Raw genomic sequence first — 13,950 nt, 5'->3', positions numbered from 1 at the left:
CTGGGAAAAGAAGTGAGAGAGATGAAGGAAAAACATGAAAATGAAGTCAGCAGCTTAGTCAAGGAAATCCAAAAAATGCTGAAGCAAATAGCATGCTAAAAACCAGCTTAGGTCAAATGGATAAAACAGTTCAAAAAGTTATTGAGGAGAAGAATGCTTTAAAAAGCAAAATTGGACAGATGGAAAAAGAGATAAGAAAACTCTGAGGAGAACAAATCCTTCAGACAAAGAATAGAATTCAGAGAGATTAATGAATTTACCAGAAATAAGGAATCAATACTTCAAAACCAAAAAAAATGAAAAATTAGAAGAAAATGTGAAATCTCATTGAAAAAACAACTGATAAAACAGACTTAGGAAAGATAATTTAAATATTATTGGAATATCTGAAAGTAATGATCAGGAAAAGAGTCTTGACATCATTTTCAAGTAAATTTTGCCATGGACTTATCATAAAGAATGTGATCCACCCGTGACAGAGTTGTTGGTGTTGGAACAAAGACTTAAGCACATTTTTTATTATTGTTTTGGGGGGGCTGCCTGGGACCGCATAGCAGGGTGATCATTGGGTGTCTGAGGCCGGATTTGGACCCGGGTGCTCCTGGCTCAAGGGCCAATGCTTTGCCTGCCACCCAGCCACCCCTACTATTATTACTATTTTATCTTATTTTGGGTCTTTTTTTCTTTTTCTTTTGTTTTTTGCAGGGCAGTGGGGTTGGGGTGGCTTGCATGTCATTTGGCTGGGTGATTGTTGGGTGTGCAGGGCCGGATGTAGGCTCGGGTGCTCATGACTCCAGGGCTGATGCTCTGTACATTGTGCCACCTAGCCATACTTACAATTATTACTATTTTTTTAATTTTAATTTTTTTCTCTTCCCTTTACTTTATCGCTCAAGCAAGTCTATATGGGGGGAGGGGGTATTTCATTTACTCTTAAACAAGAATATTTTATTAATGTAAAAAAATTTGTACAAAATGAGAATAAATATTAAATAAAAAAAAGAAGTTGGCAACTTAACATCATGTGCATAGAATACATTTGGGTCAGTCCTTTCTTGATTGATGAAAACCTCTAGTTAAGTATTCTCTTCTATAACAACAAAGTTTCTACAAGTTTGTACATCTTGGGTCTTTTTCCTCCTTTGGTCTTATTTGAACTGTTTGTGGTTTTGCTGGGTTAAGAGCTTGCTTCAGGTGATAACTTTGGGGGCCTACTTATGTAGCTTCTGGAAGGGTTGTAGGGATTCATAGCACTGATGTGCATCTGTGGCCCTGCTTCTTTACAGCCACTCTCCAGTTATTTTGACTAATCTGATAGATGTGAGGTGGAACCTCAGTGTTGTTTAGGTGGCATCCCTCTAATTTTTTGTTATTTGAGCAATTTCTTCATAGGACTTTTAGTTACTTGTACTTCTTCCAGTGAGAACTGCCTGTTTGTATTATTGACCATTTTTCTGTTGGGTAATTGATCTGTTTTTTAACATTTGAATTGACTCCTTTTATCTTGGATATCAATCCTTACCATAGAAACATGCTGCTAATATATTTCCCTAGTTAATAATTCCTCTGTAGCTTTAGCTGCATTGATTTTATTTCTGCCAAACTTTTTCCAGTTTTTGCAATCCAGATTTGTCCTTTTCCCTCCCAAGAGCCTCCCTCTCTTGCTCAATAGTCTTACCATTGTTGAGAAGGAGCCTTTTTCTAGTGAGAAGCCTTGTGGCCATCATTTTGGCATGGCATGGGAGGCACCAGTCTCAGTCCAACTTCTGCCAGCTTGCTGTCTTCCCAAGTTGTTTCTGTCACAGGGGTGCATCTTTGCCCGCCAGGGTTGGCATCATTTACCAAATAGAAGAAGCAGATGCTTCTGTATTCTTGGAATGATCCCTTTTCCCCTCTTCTCTCAATAGGCTTCAGGAGATCATGGCAAGCACCTGTAGAATGAAATATAAATTTCTGGAAAGCCCTTTGGGAAAAATAGAACTCTCCGGATGTGAAGCCGGGGTGCATGGGATAAAGCTTCTGGAAAAAAGGATCCCAAGACCTGAGTGAGTAGATGTGCTGTAACCACACCCAGAATCAGAGAGTCCTTGCGTCATTTGGGATTGGTGTGTCCATTGTCCATACTCGAGTTAGATGTGAAGTCCTGGGATTGGTCTGACAAGGTCTGCTTCATGGGTCTAAGAGGGGGAAGGCCCAGCAGCCTAGTGGCCTGCAAGCTCAGGTTGGACCACCGGGCCTGGGAAGTCCCATTAAAAGAGGCTAGTGTCAAGGTTGTGACACGTTCTGAGTAGACCACAGAATCATGGGAAAAGAAAGCCAAGACTTGTGATGCAGCTGGCGGCTGGGGACAGCAGCTTAGCTTCATGTGTTTTGGGTCTACAGGGCAGAGCTTCGAGTAGTGGGTGCCATTGTGGGGCATCCAGATGGGCTTGGCCATAGGCAGAAAGCATTAAGACCCACCAAGGTCAGAAGAGGAGGCGTGTCCTTTTATCTGGTTGCTAGGGTGCCATGCTTTGAGGTGATTTCTGATAGTACAATTCTAAGATTTAGAGCCCAAAGGTTTTCCAAGCTAGTGGTTTCCCAAGTTCTCCATTTTTAATTGACCACAGGGAAGGTGTGGGAGAAGCCACAACCTAGCTTCATTAGAAAGCAGGAGAGGCTCTCCCCCAGAAGGATGCCCCATACCTTTCTCTCCTTTTATTTTTCATCGCTTTCTCATGAAAGCTTCTGCCTTCCGTTAAACTCTGGGAAATAATCCATATTAAGCAGTCCCATGTCTTTTGGTGAGAGTCTGAATTTACAAAGGCTGCATTGATCGTTGGCGGTGGCTCTATCAGGAATTGTGAGGTGGGTGTCTCCTCAGAAGGTGGGTGCCTGTGATGGTCTGCTTTCGGAAAGGAGTCAATCCATACCACCTGGCCCTGATTTCAGTTTTCTCAGTGAATTTTGAACCCAGCTACCAGCTCTTGGAGCTGAGAGGCTCCCCTTCCCTAAGGTGTTATTAAGCCTTCCCCAGGTTTCTGGCACTCCCTGCTTCTCACTGGGGCTCTGGCAGCAGGAAAAGGAGGAAATTTCATCTTCTACATTACTTGAAAGAGACTTCTACCATCTAAGAGAGAGTACTTTTTTTGAGTGATTTCTACTATATTTTTTCTAATCGTAAAGACCTAAAAATTTTAAGGCTGTCCGTAAATGTTTGTGCTGAAATGTAACATTTAATCTCCCCCATTCATTGATGGGGAATAGTTGTTAAAATCTTAGTTCTTATTATTTCTGACAGGAGGGACCTCCCCCCGACAACCCCAAAGCCACATCCTCTCTTGCTCAGTGTTTGCTTTAACCGGCCAATAAACGCAATGCCAAGGACATTAGATGAAGAAAATACAGAAGAAACATAAAAATTGATTTTAATGGACCCCTGTCAGAGAGAACCATAATGAACACAAGTGTGGTAATAAATATTAGGCTTCCACTCCAGTGGTGAGATTTGTCCTGTAGAGTTGCATGTTACAATCAATAGCCCATTTTTTTTTTTACAGCAAAAATAAGCAAACCTTTGAAATATATGAATACATGCTTCTCCATTTCTATGAAAGCAATCTGGCTGCTGTGCTTAAAAAACACCTCACAGAGCAAATCATCTGTCTGGGAAGCTCTTCACTTTGTCTCCTGGCAGGTGGTGGCGCTGCTGCAGTTAATCAGAGACTTGGGTGGGGGGGAGCCTGCCCCTCTGCCCCACCAGGTCAGTTTACAGACTTTGGTATTGAGCCCCTTTGGTTCCTGGTTGCTCAGGAAGAGAGACTTTAAACTATTTATTAAGCATCTTCTGTATGTGAGGGTCCCTGCCCTTGGGAGCTTCCCCTTTTTGGTGAAAGGACTCAGAGCCAGATTGGGACCCAGTCTAGTTACTAACTTGGGCAAAATACAGAGAAGTGGTCTCAGTGGCATTGGGAGAGGAGCCTGGCTTTGTTTGGGGTGGAATCACCTCTGGCTTCTGGTCCAGTGTATTTTTGTTTAACTGTTTACTGGACTCTGGAACAGTCCCAGAAGAATGGGTGGAGGAGACCCTGGTGCTGGGCCTGGGGTGGGGAGGGCTGCTTGGAGACCAGGCCCTGGGTAGGGCCAGCCCTTAGATAGTCTGCATAAAACCCTCCAGAACGTGGAAAAGCAGTCTCCTGGTGCTGCTGCTGGTCAAGGTGTCTGCAGACTCTTTGGGAAGGGCATTGCTTTGTTCTGGTCACCCTGAGCCCCTGGACAGGCCTTGTAAGAGCCCAGAGAGTAGGAAGAAAGGAAAGCACCCTAGAGGGCAGGGACCAGAAAATGTTGCTAACCAAGAGAAATCCTGGGGATTGGGTAGAGGAGAGATCCACTCTTCCCCAACCCCAAGGAGAATTGAAATCTTGATCTTTTGTGGCCTTTGCAAATTATTTGACAGATTTTTCTGTAACTTTCTAAGCTTAAAACCCAAGAAGCTTTCAGACCAGGTTAACCTCCCAGTGACTGTGTGGACTTCCAGGGTCTCTCAAATCTGACAGGGAATGGGAATTGATTAATTTGTTTTGATTTTACCTGGTTTGGGTTTTTCTTGGGAGTGGAGCTGTGGTCTATTAAGCTTTTTGTGGTCCATAACACCTCTTACAGGTCCATTTTTAACTACAACTTGTGACTACATTGCATGGATGGCATCAGAGCTTGTGTTATGGCAGCCATGTGGGGTAGATGGGGCCAGTAATATTGCTCTCCTTGACTGATAAGGAAACTGAGTCTCTAGAAGGAGCACTGAGACAGGATTTGAATCTGGATCTCCTGAGTCCCAAGGACTCTTTCTGTGTTTCTTTGTAATTCCTGGTGTATGAGGTTAAATAAATAAATGGCACCTTTTTTGATCAGGAGAGAATTGGCCACCATGGTGGTGGTGGGGAGAAAGGTGGAGGTCATTATTTCAGGACCTCTTAGTCACCATGGTCTTGTGCAGTTTTTTTAAAAACAAAGCTCAGGAGTGGCTAGATAATGCAGTGCATAGATCACCGGCCCTGGAGTCCCTGAGTTCAAATCCGGCCTCAGACACATAATTATCTAGCTGTGTGGCCTTGGGCAAGCCACTTAACCCTGTTTGCCTTGCAAAAAAAAAAAAAAAAACCAAAAAATAAACCAAAACCAAAGCTCAGAAAATGAAGGGAAAAAAATACTCCAAATGGTTAACTTGTGTTCAGTAGATTGGTCAAGGCCTTCCTTCTCACTGGGACAGTCCAGTCCAAGTGTCTTCAGATCCATCAAACCCAACTCTCTGGGTAATTAATCTCTCTTTATAGATTTTTATTAATAGAAGACTTGCTCAGAATGACCCAAGCTTCTTTCCTAGAACATGGGACCCTCATTTGCACCTTGGGCAAGTATTGGCAAACGTGCTCTGATTTCTCTGCCCTGCCATAGAAATGGTGGGTTCCAGAGCCTCTCAAGAGTCAGAGTCTGTTTGGGGATTGTGAGGGGAGGCTAGGCTGCCATGTTCTCTGGAGGACATGAACTTCCCATGGACCCCATGTCCGAGTCATTGGATCTAGAAGGGACCTTTACCCTGGGGTGGGGTGAAACAATGGCCCAAATTGGTCATGCCTCACACAGAACTACACCTGGAGCCCAGTGTGTTGTAATAGAAGATAAATCTTGGTTTTGTTTTGTTTTGATTTCTCCTTGTATTTCACCACACCATTCCGTAGGGCCATCCCATATAGCGGAGGAAGAAGAGAAAAAAAGCAAAACCAATTAGGACATGGGGAAAAACAAACCAAAGTCAATCCATCTGACTCAATCAAGGTACCCCAATGAACAGCAGGCACTGGGTCCTTGGGCACCATGGCAGGGCTCCCAGTGAAAGTTCAAAGTCAACAGAGGCTGGCGAGAAGCATCAACTTAGGAAGACTCTTCTTCCTGACCTGCAACCACTAACCTCACTGGCCTCCCCTCTTCTCCAGGAAGACCCCCCCCTTCATTATTCCCTCCTCAGCTGGCTTAGTATGTCTATCTGCAAGCTGACTCCCCCTTAGATCATCAGCTCCATGCAAGTTGGCCTTTGTAGATCTCAGCTGCTGCTTGGAACACAGTAGGTGCCTATTAGATATTTACTGAATTGAACTGCCTCACTGCAGCACCTGATACAAGAGACATTCCCTGGGGATCCATCAGAGTCTCCCATTCAGTGGGACACAGCCACTGGTGCCACTCTCCTCCCAAACATCAAGTCTCTAGAATCCCAGGGCTGACAGAAGTAATCATCCTTACCATGCCAGTGGGCAGGCACCATGAGAAGCAACATTGAATTTGTGGGCAGGCAGGGGCCACCCAGGCTGAGTTCAGGTCCTGATGGCCTATGCTGGGGGAGGTGATTCCTTACTGTCAGAGACGTTGCAGGCCCAGCACTGTCCTTCTAGAGTCAGGAGCGCTGGGCTACAGTCCTTGCTGCATCTATGTGGAGACCTGTTCCCCAGACTGGTCTCCACGGCTGTTGACCCGAGTTGTCTGAGTTTCCCCCAGACTTCAGAGCTCCTTGTATTCTTCTGCCCAGCGTGGAGGGGTCCTTAGAATTTAGCTTGGTCATACAGCTGTAGTTGGCTCTCTATCCCTGCCTTCCATTTGCTCCTGTCTCCTCCTCAACTCCCTATTTTCCACTGTACCCTTGGCATGGCTATTTTCTCCTGTTTCAGTGCTTTTGTAAGATAAAATGGCTGTGGCGCCCACTCTGACTTACTTCCTGCTCCTCACCCATTTGTCCGTCCATGGCTAAGTACTACAAGACAGAGCGCTTCATTGATTTTTCCTTGCACTGATTCTATTACCCATTCATATTCCGACTCGAAAAGAGGCTTGCTCAAAGACAGTCTCCTGGGCAAACGGGATGATGGTCTTTGTAATAATGAAACTTCCTGCCAGCCTTTGACAACAGCATCCTGGAGACTCTGCTCTTTGGCTGGTGCTTGGCCGGCTTCAGGCCTGGGTGGTAGCTGCAGCGGCGGCATCTGGCCTTGTCTCTGGCTTGTTGTATGATGGTGGGACAGGTGGATGAATGGATGGAGGTAGAAGGGGCCTGGCCTTCTGGTTGAGCTATGTGAAGATTTTGATGGGGTGGTTCTTGGATAAGACCTGGGCCAGGCACCATTCTAGGAGGGCAGTGGAGATTTTGTCCGAATCACTACAGAGGAGCTTGGAAGGGAGGCCACCAGCTGTGGCGGCATCTGAGGAGGTCTTGTGTGAAAGAATAGCCCTTTTGAGGAGGCTGTGATTGCTGCAGCCCAGAGTGGAGAGGTGGATGGTGGGGGCAGGTCTGGGGGGTGGCGGGCTTTTAGTTGCATCTGGAAAGTGGTCTGTGCTCACATCTTCATGGAAAAGTTCCATGGATCAAAATCAGTGTTCAGATCAGATCAATAGCTTTCAGTTGATCCCTTATCACCAGCATTTTGTTCATGATTCCCTCAAAAGGGGAAGCAGATGTGCTTGGACCTTTGTGGGCTCCATCAAAAAAGAGCACAGAGAAGTCTAGAACCTGCAAAGGGAGTCAGCCAAAAAAAGAGCTGAGGAACTGGGGGTTTGCCAGGACCATGGTCCATCCATTTGGCTGCCTGGGTAACCTTGGACAGTCCCCAAACCTTTACACCCCTCAGGAAAGCAACAAATGTCCGAGGTCTCCATGATGACTTCTGTGAGGAGAGGGCTTGGTACGTCTTGGGGAGGAATTTGTTCAAATAAAAACAGAGTTGTTTTTACTCCCCCTCTGTCTTCATTTTGCTAGTTAGTGGAGGAGGACAGCCACAGACCCCCAGGACAGCTGCCCCAATGAACTTCTCCTGCAGGGGCCTTTCCTGGCACACCTCCAACAGGCTTAACCTCAAGCACCAGTTTGATCTAGTTGCTCCCAGTGCTGCCATCCAGGACAGGTAAGGCAAGTGTGGTCTATAATCAGTTTCAAACACTTGAACGACATCATGGTGCCCCAGAACCTTCCTTCTCTGGGGGTCCCCATGCTCTGTGGGTTGGGCCAAGCTCTTGAGCAGCCTGGCTTCTCTCTCTTGGTGATCTTCCAGTTATTTTTGCCCACACCTGACCTTAGGGCTCCAGAGATGCTGAGCCAAGGCTAGGATCCCTTTCTCTTTTTTGGTCAGCATGGTAGTATTGTTTCATATTGAGTGTTTACCCACTAACCCTCCTTAGAGCTTTTCCAGAAAACTACTGCCAAACTACAGAGTTGTGGAATTGATATTTTTGGATCTAAGGATAGATCTGACATTTTTCTCCTTTTATTTGCCTTTTCAGATTTGGTGCACCATTTTGGCCTTCCAGATCTTGTGGGTCAGCCTGGTGGCCTTTTGCATAAGCTAATGAGACCTGAAGGGCCAGGAGCATTTGAATCTCTAGTGGTCTTGCCAGTATGCCCCTTGATGGTGACCTCTCCAGAGAGATGGTTGGTCTGATGTTCTGGGTGGGGAAGTGACAGTTGTTTCCTTGTGACTGGGTCAAGAGTGGATGAGGTTGCAGTGGCCGGTCCTTTTTAGCCCTCGCCTTCACCCTTCATCCACCTAAGACTCTAGGTGATGGCTACATTCTCGATGTGTCTGGGAGGGAGGACAGTAATGTTGAAAAAAGCAGTTCAACAAGCATTTATTAAGCTCCTGCTGCATGCCAATCACTAAACTTGGTTTGCAGCTTCAAAGAATGAAACCATTCTTGCTTTTGAGGAGTCACTTTACTTTGACCTTGGCCTCATGGGAAGACAGAAGCACCCAAGAGCCTGATCACTCAGATGCATTTGGGGGACAACAGGGACCAAGATCATGACAGACTGTTGGGGGCTTCAGTCCCCCCAAACCATTAGGAGTCAGCTTTGATGCTTCACATCCATAGGCAGAGGATCCATGGTCTCACAGGGAGGAAGGGTGGGAAGTCCAGCTCACCACACCACCTTACCTCCCCAGGAGAGGAGAATTGGACCCCATTTGACTTGTTTTTCCTCTGATGTTCTGATTTTGGGTCATGAATTCTAGTACAAGTATAGTTGCAGGTTGTTTCCCCTACTTTGTTTGGGTTCAGTTATCTGTTTTTAAGAAGTATAAAGAAATATTGCACTAAATATTTGTTTCTTGGAGTTTAAGTTAATGAAATAAACATTCAAAAGGAGGAGTTATGCCAGAGTGAGATGAAGTGGTCAGAACCTGGGACCAGAGAGGGCTGGCCAGCTGGTCTTCTTGATGTCTTTGCATCGTCTGTGGAGCTCTGAGTGGGGGCCTGGGCCAGATTCCTAGGGGCATCCAGGCCAAGCAGGTGTGATTAGTAGCTTCAGGGGCAGTGGTTCCATCAAGGATGAGAGACCCTTTCAGCCTTGGTGACATCTACTCCCAGCTCTGACCCTTTGCGTTATATCAAGACCAGTGTACCCTCAAATAGAACCCCACTATGTAAAATAAAAGGCAGAGGATTGCAAAGGAAACTCCTCTTCCTCCTCTGCCACCACTACCTCCTGAGAACAACCAACCCAACAGACCAGGCTCATTCACAGACCCTAGAAAGAGCCCCTGATTGAAAAGCATTTTGTGTCTGTGGATTGGGGATATTTGAAAGTTTAGAGAGATGATTTCCTCTCTTCCAATGGATTATGTTTAATCCATTTGCTTTTCTAGTGGAGCTCTCTCAGTCCTCTGGGGCCCCTGCCACCATCCTGGGACCCTCAGTGTGGCTGTTAAATTGAGGGGATGCTCCTGGTGATCTCAGTCTGGCTCTGGCAGGACCTTCCCAGGTACAAGTCCGACCTTGACCATGACATGTTCAGTGACTTGGGGCTTCCCAAAAGGCCTTGCTCTAGGTTCACTTTGGGAGAATCCTTTGCTTTGGCCAGGTGTCCTAGGAACTGGACCCCATTCATCCCATTCGTCTCCATTCAGCCAGGGGGCTTCCTAGGTCTCCCACAAAAGCAGTAAGGAAATGACCACTCACTGTAGGCCCCACCAGTGGCAAAGCATGAGTCTCACCCTGATTTCTCTGGGGCACTTCAAGACATTGGAAGCCTAACCCTGTGAGGGGCAGCCTCTGTGGTTCCTGGGGGGACCTGGGTATCAGTGATCTTCCTTCTTCAGAGGGTGTGGGATGGACGCCCACAGGGTAGCAGCCCCGCTCACGCAGAGGTTGGCTTGTGCCTGTTGAGCCCAAGGACTAAGCTCTGGGGGGAGAAAACCCTCTCTAGCAGAAACTAGTGGTCTTCCTTTTTGTGTCTGCCTCCAAGTGGATTTGTGGCCTGTGTTTTTAGAACCAAATTATTTTATTATTTTAGAGCAGCCCCCTTACGAAGGTCTCTGGAGTCAAATAAGCGTGTTTCTAGAAGGAAGTCTTGGTTTGATTTTATAGGGATCATCTGTTGAAAAAAATGTTTTAATCCCCCTGTGAGCCTGTGGAATGGTCATTTTCCCTCCAGTGCCTCTGCTGGCCTCTCTGTGACAACTGTTCTGAGGGAGAGGGGTAAATGATCAGGGGTGGATGGAGAGGTCCACTCGTGACTTAGGGTATCTGTTCCATTCACTATGTGTTCCTCATTTATGTGCCAAGACTGGTGCCGGAGCGTGGCGCAGTGACCAGATAGGGAATAAAGGGGCCCAGGAGACCCCACCTCCAAGTGAACTGCCAGGAAGGTTGGGGAAATTCAACCCTCCATGCCTAAAAAGGCCAATTCAGCCACTTGTTCTGGTTGGGGCGCTGAGGTCTGGGAGGGGATGGGGCACTCCCACAGCCCCAGGAGGACACCAGAGAGCTGTAAAAGAGGTGCTGAATTTTATGGTGACATTTCTGTGAGGGGTTTCACCCAGGAACCATAGAGTAGCAAATAGCCAGGGGCTAACTTTGGTGAGTGGCCCCCTCCTTAGAGACTCACCTGGAGGGAGGAGAAGCAGAGAGGTGCCCTGGGGCCTGGGCATCTGGAAGCCATGAGCCATCCCAGGGGCAAGGGGGAAGAGAGGGGGAAGGGGCCTGATGGGCTTGTCAAGAGACGTGTGTGGTGTGTGCTGGCATGTGATATTTGCATGTCTGCCCAACTGTGTGCACATGTGTGACCATGTGCACGCATGTCTTGTGTGTGCTTATCTGTGTACACCCACATGTGAGAGGTGCTGTGTGCATCTATACATGTGTGGCTCTGTGCATCCACATCTATGTGTGTGCGCATCCTTTTCAGTCTGCCTGCCGTGCTTGGCCATCCGCTTGAACAGAAGAGGATATGGAGAATGATGGCTGCAGATGCTGGCCTGGGGTCCTCAGACTGGTGGCGAGACTCCTTCGTCTCTATGGCCTGGGACTCGGTGGTTCTGTGGATGGTGGGGCAGTCAGTAGGGCGTTCTCTCAGCTCAGTTTCCTCCATAGGCCCATGGGGCTTTGCTTTGATTTTGCTCAGCCCCTGGCCGACCATTCCCCAAGAATGTCCTGTGGGTCATGGGGGGGAGTCTGTCATGGAGTGGCACTCCCACAGTGCCAGGAGGTTGTCTGAGCTTTCTCTCTACGGCAGCTGAGCCCCCGATAGATGCTTCTGGGTCCATGGGGTGATTCCTAGAACGGATGTCTCCAACCTGTCTTGGGTCACAGCTCTCTGGTCAGCTGTCCATGTCCAAGCACCTCCTGGGAGCTTGATGCCTGTGCCCCACTCTCAGGAAAGATTCCCATCATGGAGAATACAATGCAGAATCCCAAAGGAAAGCCGTTGGTTTGGAATAAAGTTGTTGTGGTGATTTTTAGCTCTTGACTTAAGATCCCTGGTCTAGAAGAATGATAGTCCTGTGGTCATCTTGGAAGCTGGATGGTTCAGTGGGCAGAGCATGGGTCTGGGGTCAGGAAGCCTCATCTTCCTGGGTTCACATCCAGCCTCAGACACTAGCTGTGTGACCCTGGACAAGTCACTCTACCCTGCTTTCCTCAGTTTCCTCATCTGTAAAATGAGCCAGAGAAGGAAATAACATGCCCCAGGCTCTTTCATTAAGAAGATCCTCAGTGGGGTCTCTAAGAGTTGAACAAGCCTGAAAAATGAGTGCATGACAGAAGCCCAGGTGAAGTTCCTGGAAGCAGCGTTCCTATGGCCCTGCCCCACAGGCCCAGGCCCTCCCTCCCTGCCAGTAGAACACTGTGCAGCTCCTATTGGTGGTAACATAAGGGTGGCCCTGGCCTGAAAGCACACCTTCTGGGGATGAACTTCACACTGAGTTTCCACCAGGTTTTCTTCCCAAATCCTCGCACAAGCCCCTGGGGCTGGGGCTTGGAGCTCTCTGTGTTCTCATAGATGCTCCCTGAACCAATTAAATATAGCTTAGGAAGGCTTTATGAATATTGGTGAAGCCCTATGTTTTGAGAATGACAGATTGAGTGTGTGAATGGGACCTGATATCCTCCAGCACCCAGGTACATCACTTCCAAAATTCTGGTTGGAAATCTTTGTAAAACACATTACACGTTTTCCTGCCTCCTGTAACAGAGTAGACTGAATAGAATTTTCTTCTTTCTTGGTTATCTCGATAAACTACCATCAAGCCCCTGAGCATCACAAATTGGATTGGACCGAGTGGAATGTTAGCGTTCTTTCCCCTCCATGCCTAGGTACTGGGAGAGACAGAGAGATGGAGATGGAGATGGCTTCTCTGCCAGGCATTGCCCTTCTGCTGCTGCCAATCTCTGTTTCTGATTTGTTCCCTCTCTTGACACTGTGGGAGTATGGTTTGAGTCGGGAGGTCCAGGCAGAGGTCTGCCCTACTGTCCTTGTGGCCATCCATTGATCACTTTGCTTCCTTGAGACTTCAGGGACTCTTACAAAACAGGGTACTAGAGCTAAACCAAGCCCCCTGCATTCTGATTGTGTGTGTAGGGAGGAGGACTTTGAAAACTCTAGTTTTATTTAAACATTCACTGTCTTCAAGATATATTTGTTAAGTTGGTTAGAATTATGTGCAAAGTAAAAATAAATCACTTCCAAGTAAGGGCCTGATGGCTTTTCTTCTCTTCCTCCTTCCTCTCCTTCCCCTCTTCCTCTTCTTTTCCCCTCTTTTCCTTTCCCTCCTCTTCCTCCCTTTTCCCTAATCCTCCTCAGTGTGACTAAGTGCAGTGATTGGTTGACCCCCCCAGTATGTGAAGGGGAGCTCCTATCATGATCTTCCAATTTCCAGGATGCTTCTGATTTTGGTGCTCATCTACCTTGAGCCAATTAAGGTTTGCCGGTGTTTAAGCTGGCCATGATTAGCATGTAATCTCCAATTTTTGTTTTGAACACTTCAGTGTGGTTCCCCCCCCTTTAAACTGACAAAATGAACTTAGTTTGTTAAATTTATTTCATTTAAAATTGTATCTGTAATTAGATCCGTTCTTCGATATTACTATTAATATTGAAGACAATTTCTGCATACAGATCAGTCTAGAATTTAAATTGAGTTAAAGGTTAAATGAGTTTAATTTTGAAATTGAGTGGAAGCTTTGTCTTCTTGCAGATTTACTCAGAATTTGATCTCTAGTTGTTTCTTCAAGTGAAAGAGACAGATTCGATTTTAGAGACAAACTTAAATGATTTTCTAAAATTGTTTTTTTACTGGCCAGACAAAATAAGTCAGTTGACTCCCATCCTCTTTTGTTTCCTCCTTTAAAGGAGGAAACCTCTGGACTCCTCCCATGAAGCGCCCACCATGTTGGCCTCCAGATTCATGGATTGATTGGTTATAAGGTCATTGTTTTAGATCTTAAGAGGCATTGCCCCAAACTCCATATTCTATAGACAAGGAAACCGAGGCTTGAGGGGGGCCAGGGTCACCCTGCTTCAACGTGCCTGTGGCAAGCTAGGATCTCAGGGTGTTCTTATTCAGGAGTGGCTTTGATTCTTGTGCTGCTGAGATGGCCAAGCTGTGCTGTTGGTGGGGACAATATTCTCCTGCTTCTGCTCACTTCTGCTCC

General features: G+C 46.8%; 1 protein-coding gene across 1 annotated transcript in view; it reads left to right on the top strand.

Annotated features, from left to right (window-relative positions):
* MGMT (O-6-methylguanine-DNA methyltransferase) overlaps window positions 1-13,950 on the top strand; it is a 262,691-nt gene that overhangs the window by 53,437 nt on the left and 195,304 nt on the right. Inside the window, exon 2 of the mRNA XM_074232162.1 lies at window positions 1,908-2,045. Within this exon, the coding sequence (XP_074088263.1) occupies window positions 1,921-2,045 (125 nt within the window). The 5' untranslated portion in view covers window positions 1,908-1,920. The remainder of the gene's footprint in view (window positions 1-1,907; window positions 2,046-13,950) is intronic.

This window comes from Macrotis lagotis, chromosome 4 (genome assembly GCF_037893015.1).
Source record: "Macrotis lagotis isolate mMagLag1 chromosome 4, bilby.v1.9.chrom.fasta, whole genome shotgun sequence".
Classification (NCBI taxonomy): Eukaryota; Metazoa; Chordata; class Mammalia; order Peramelemorphia; family Peramelidae; genus Macrotis; species Macrotis lagotis.
The sequence above is the reverse complement of the archived record's forward strand: the minus strand, read 5'-3'. Positions and strand labels throughout refer to the sequence as shown.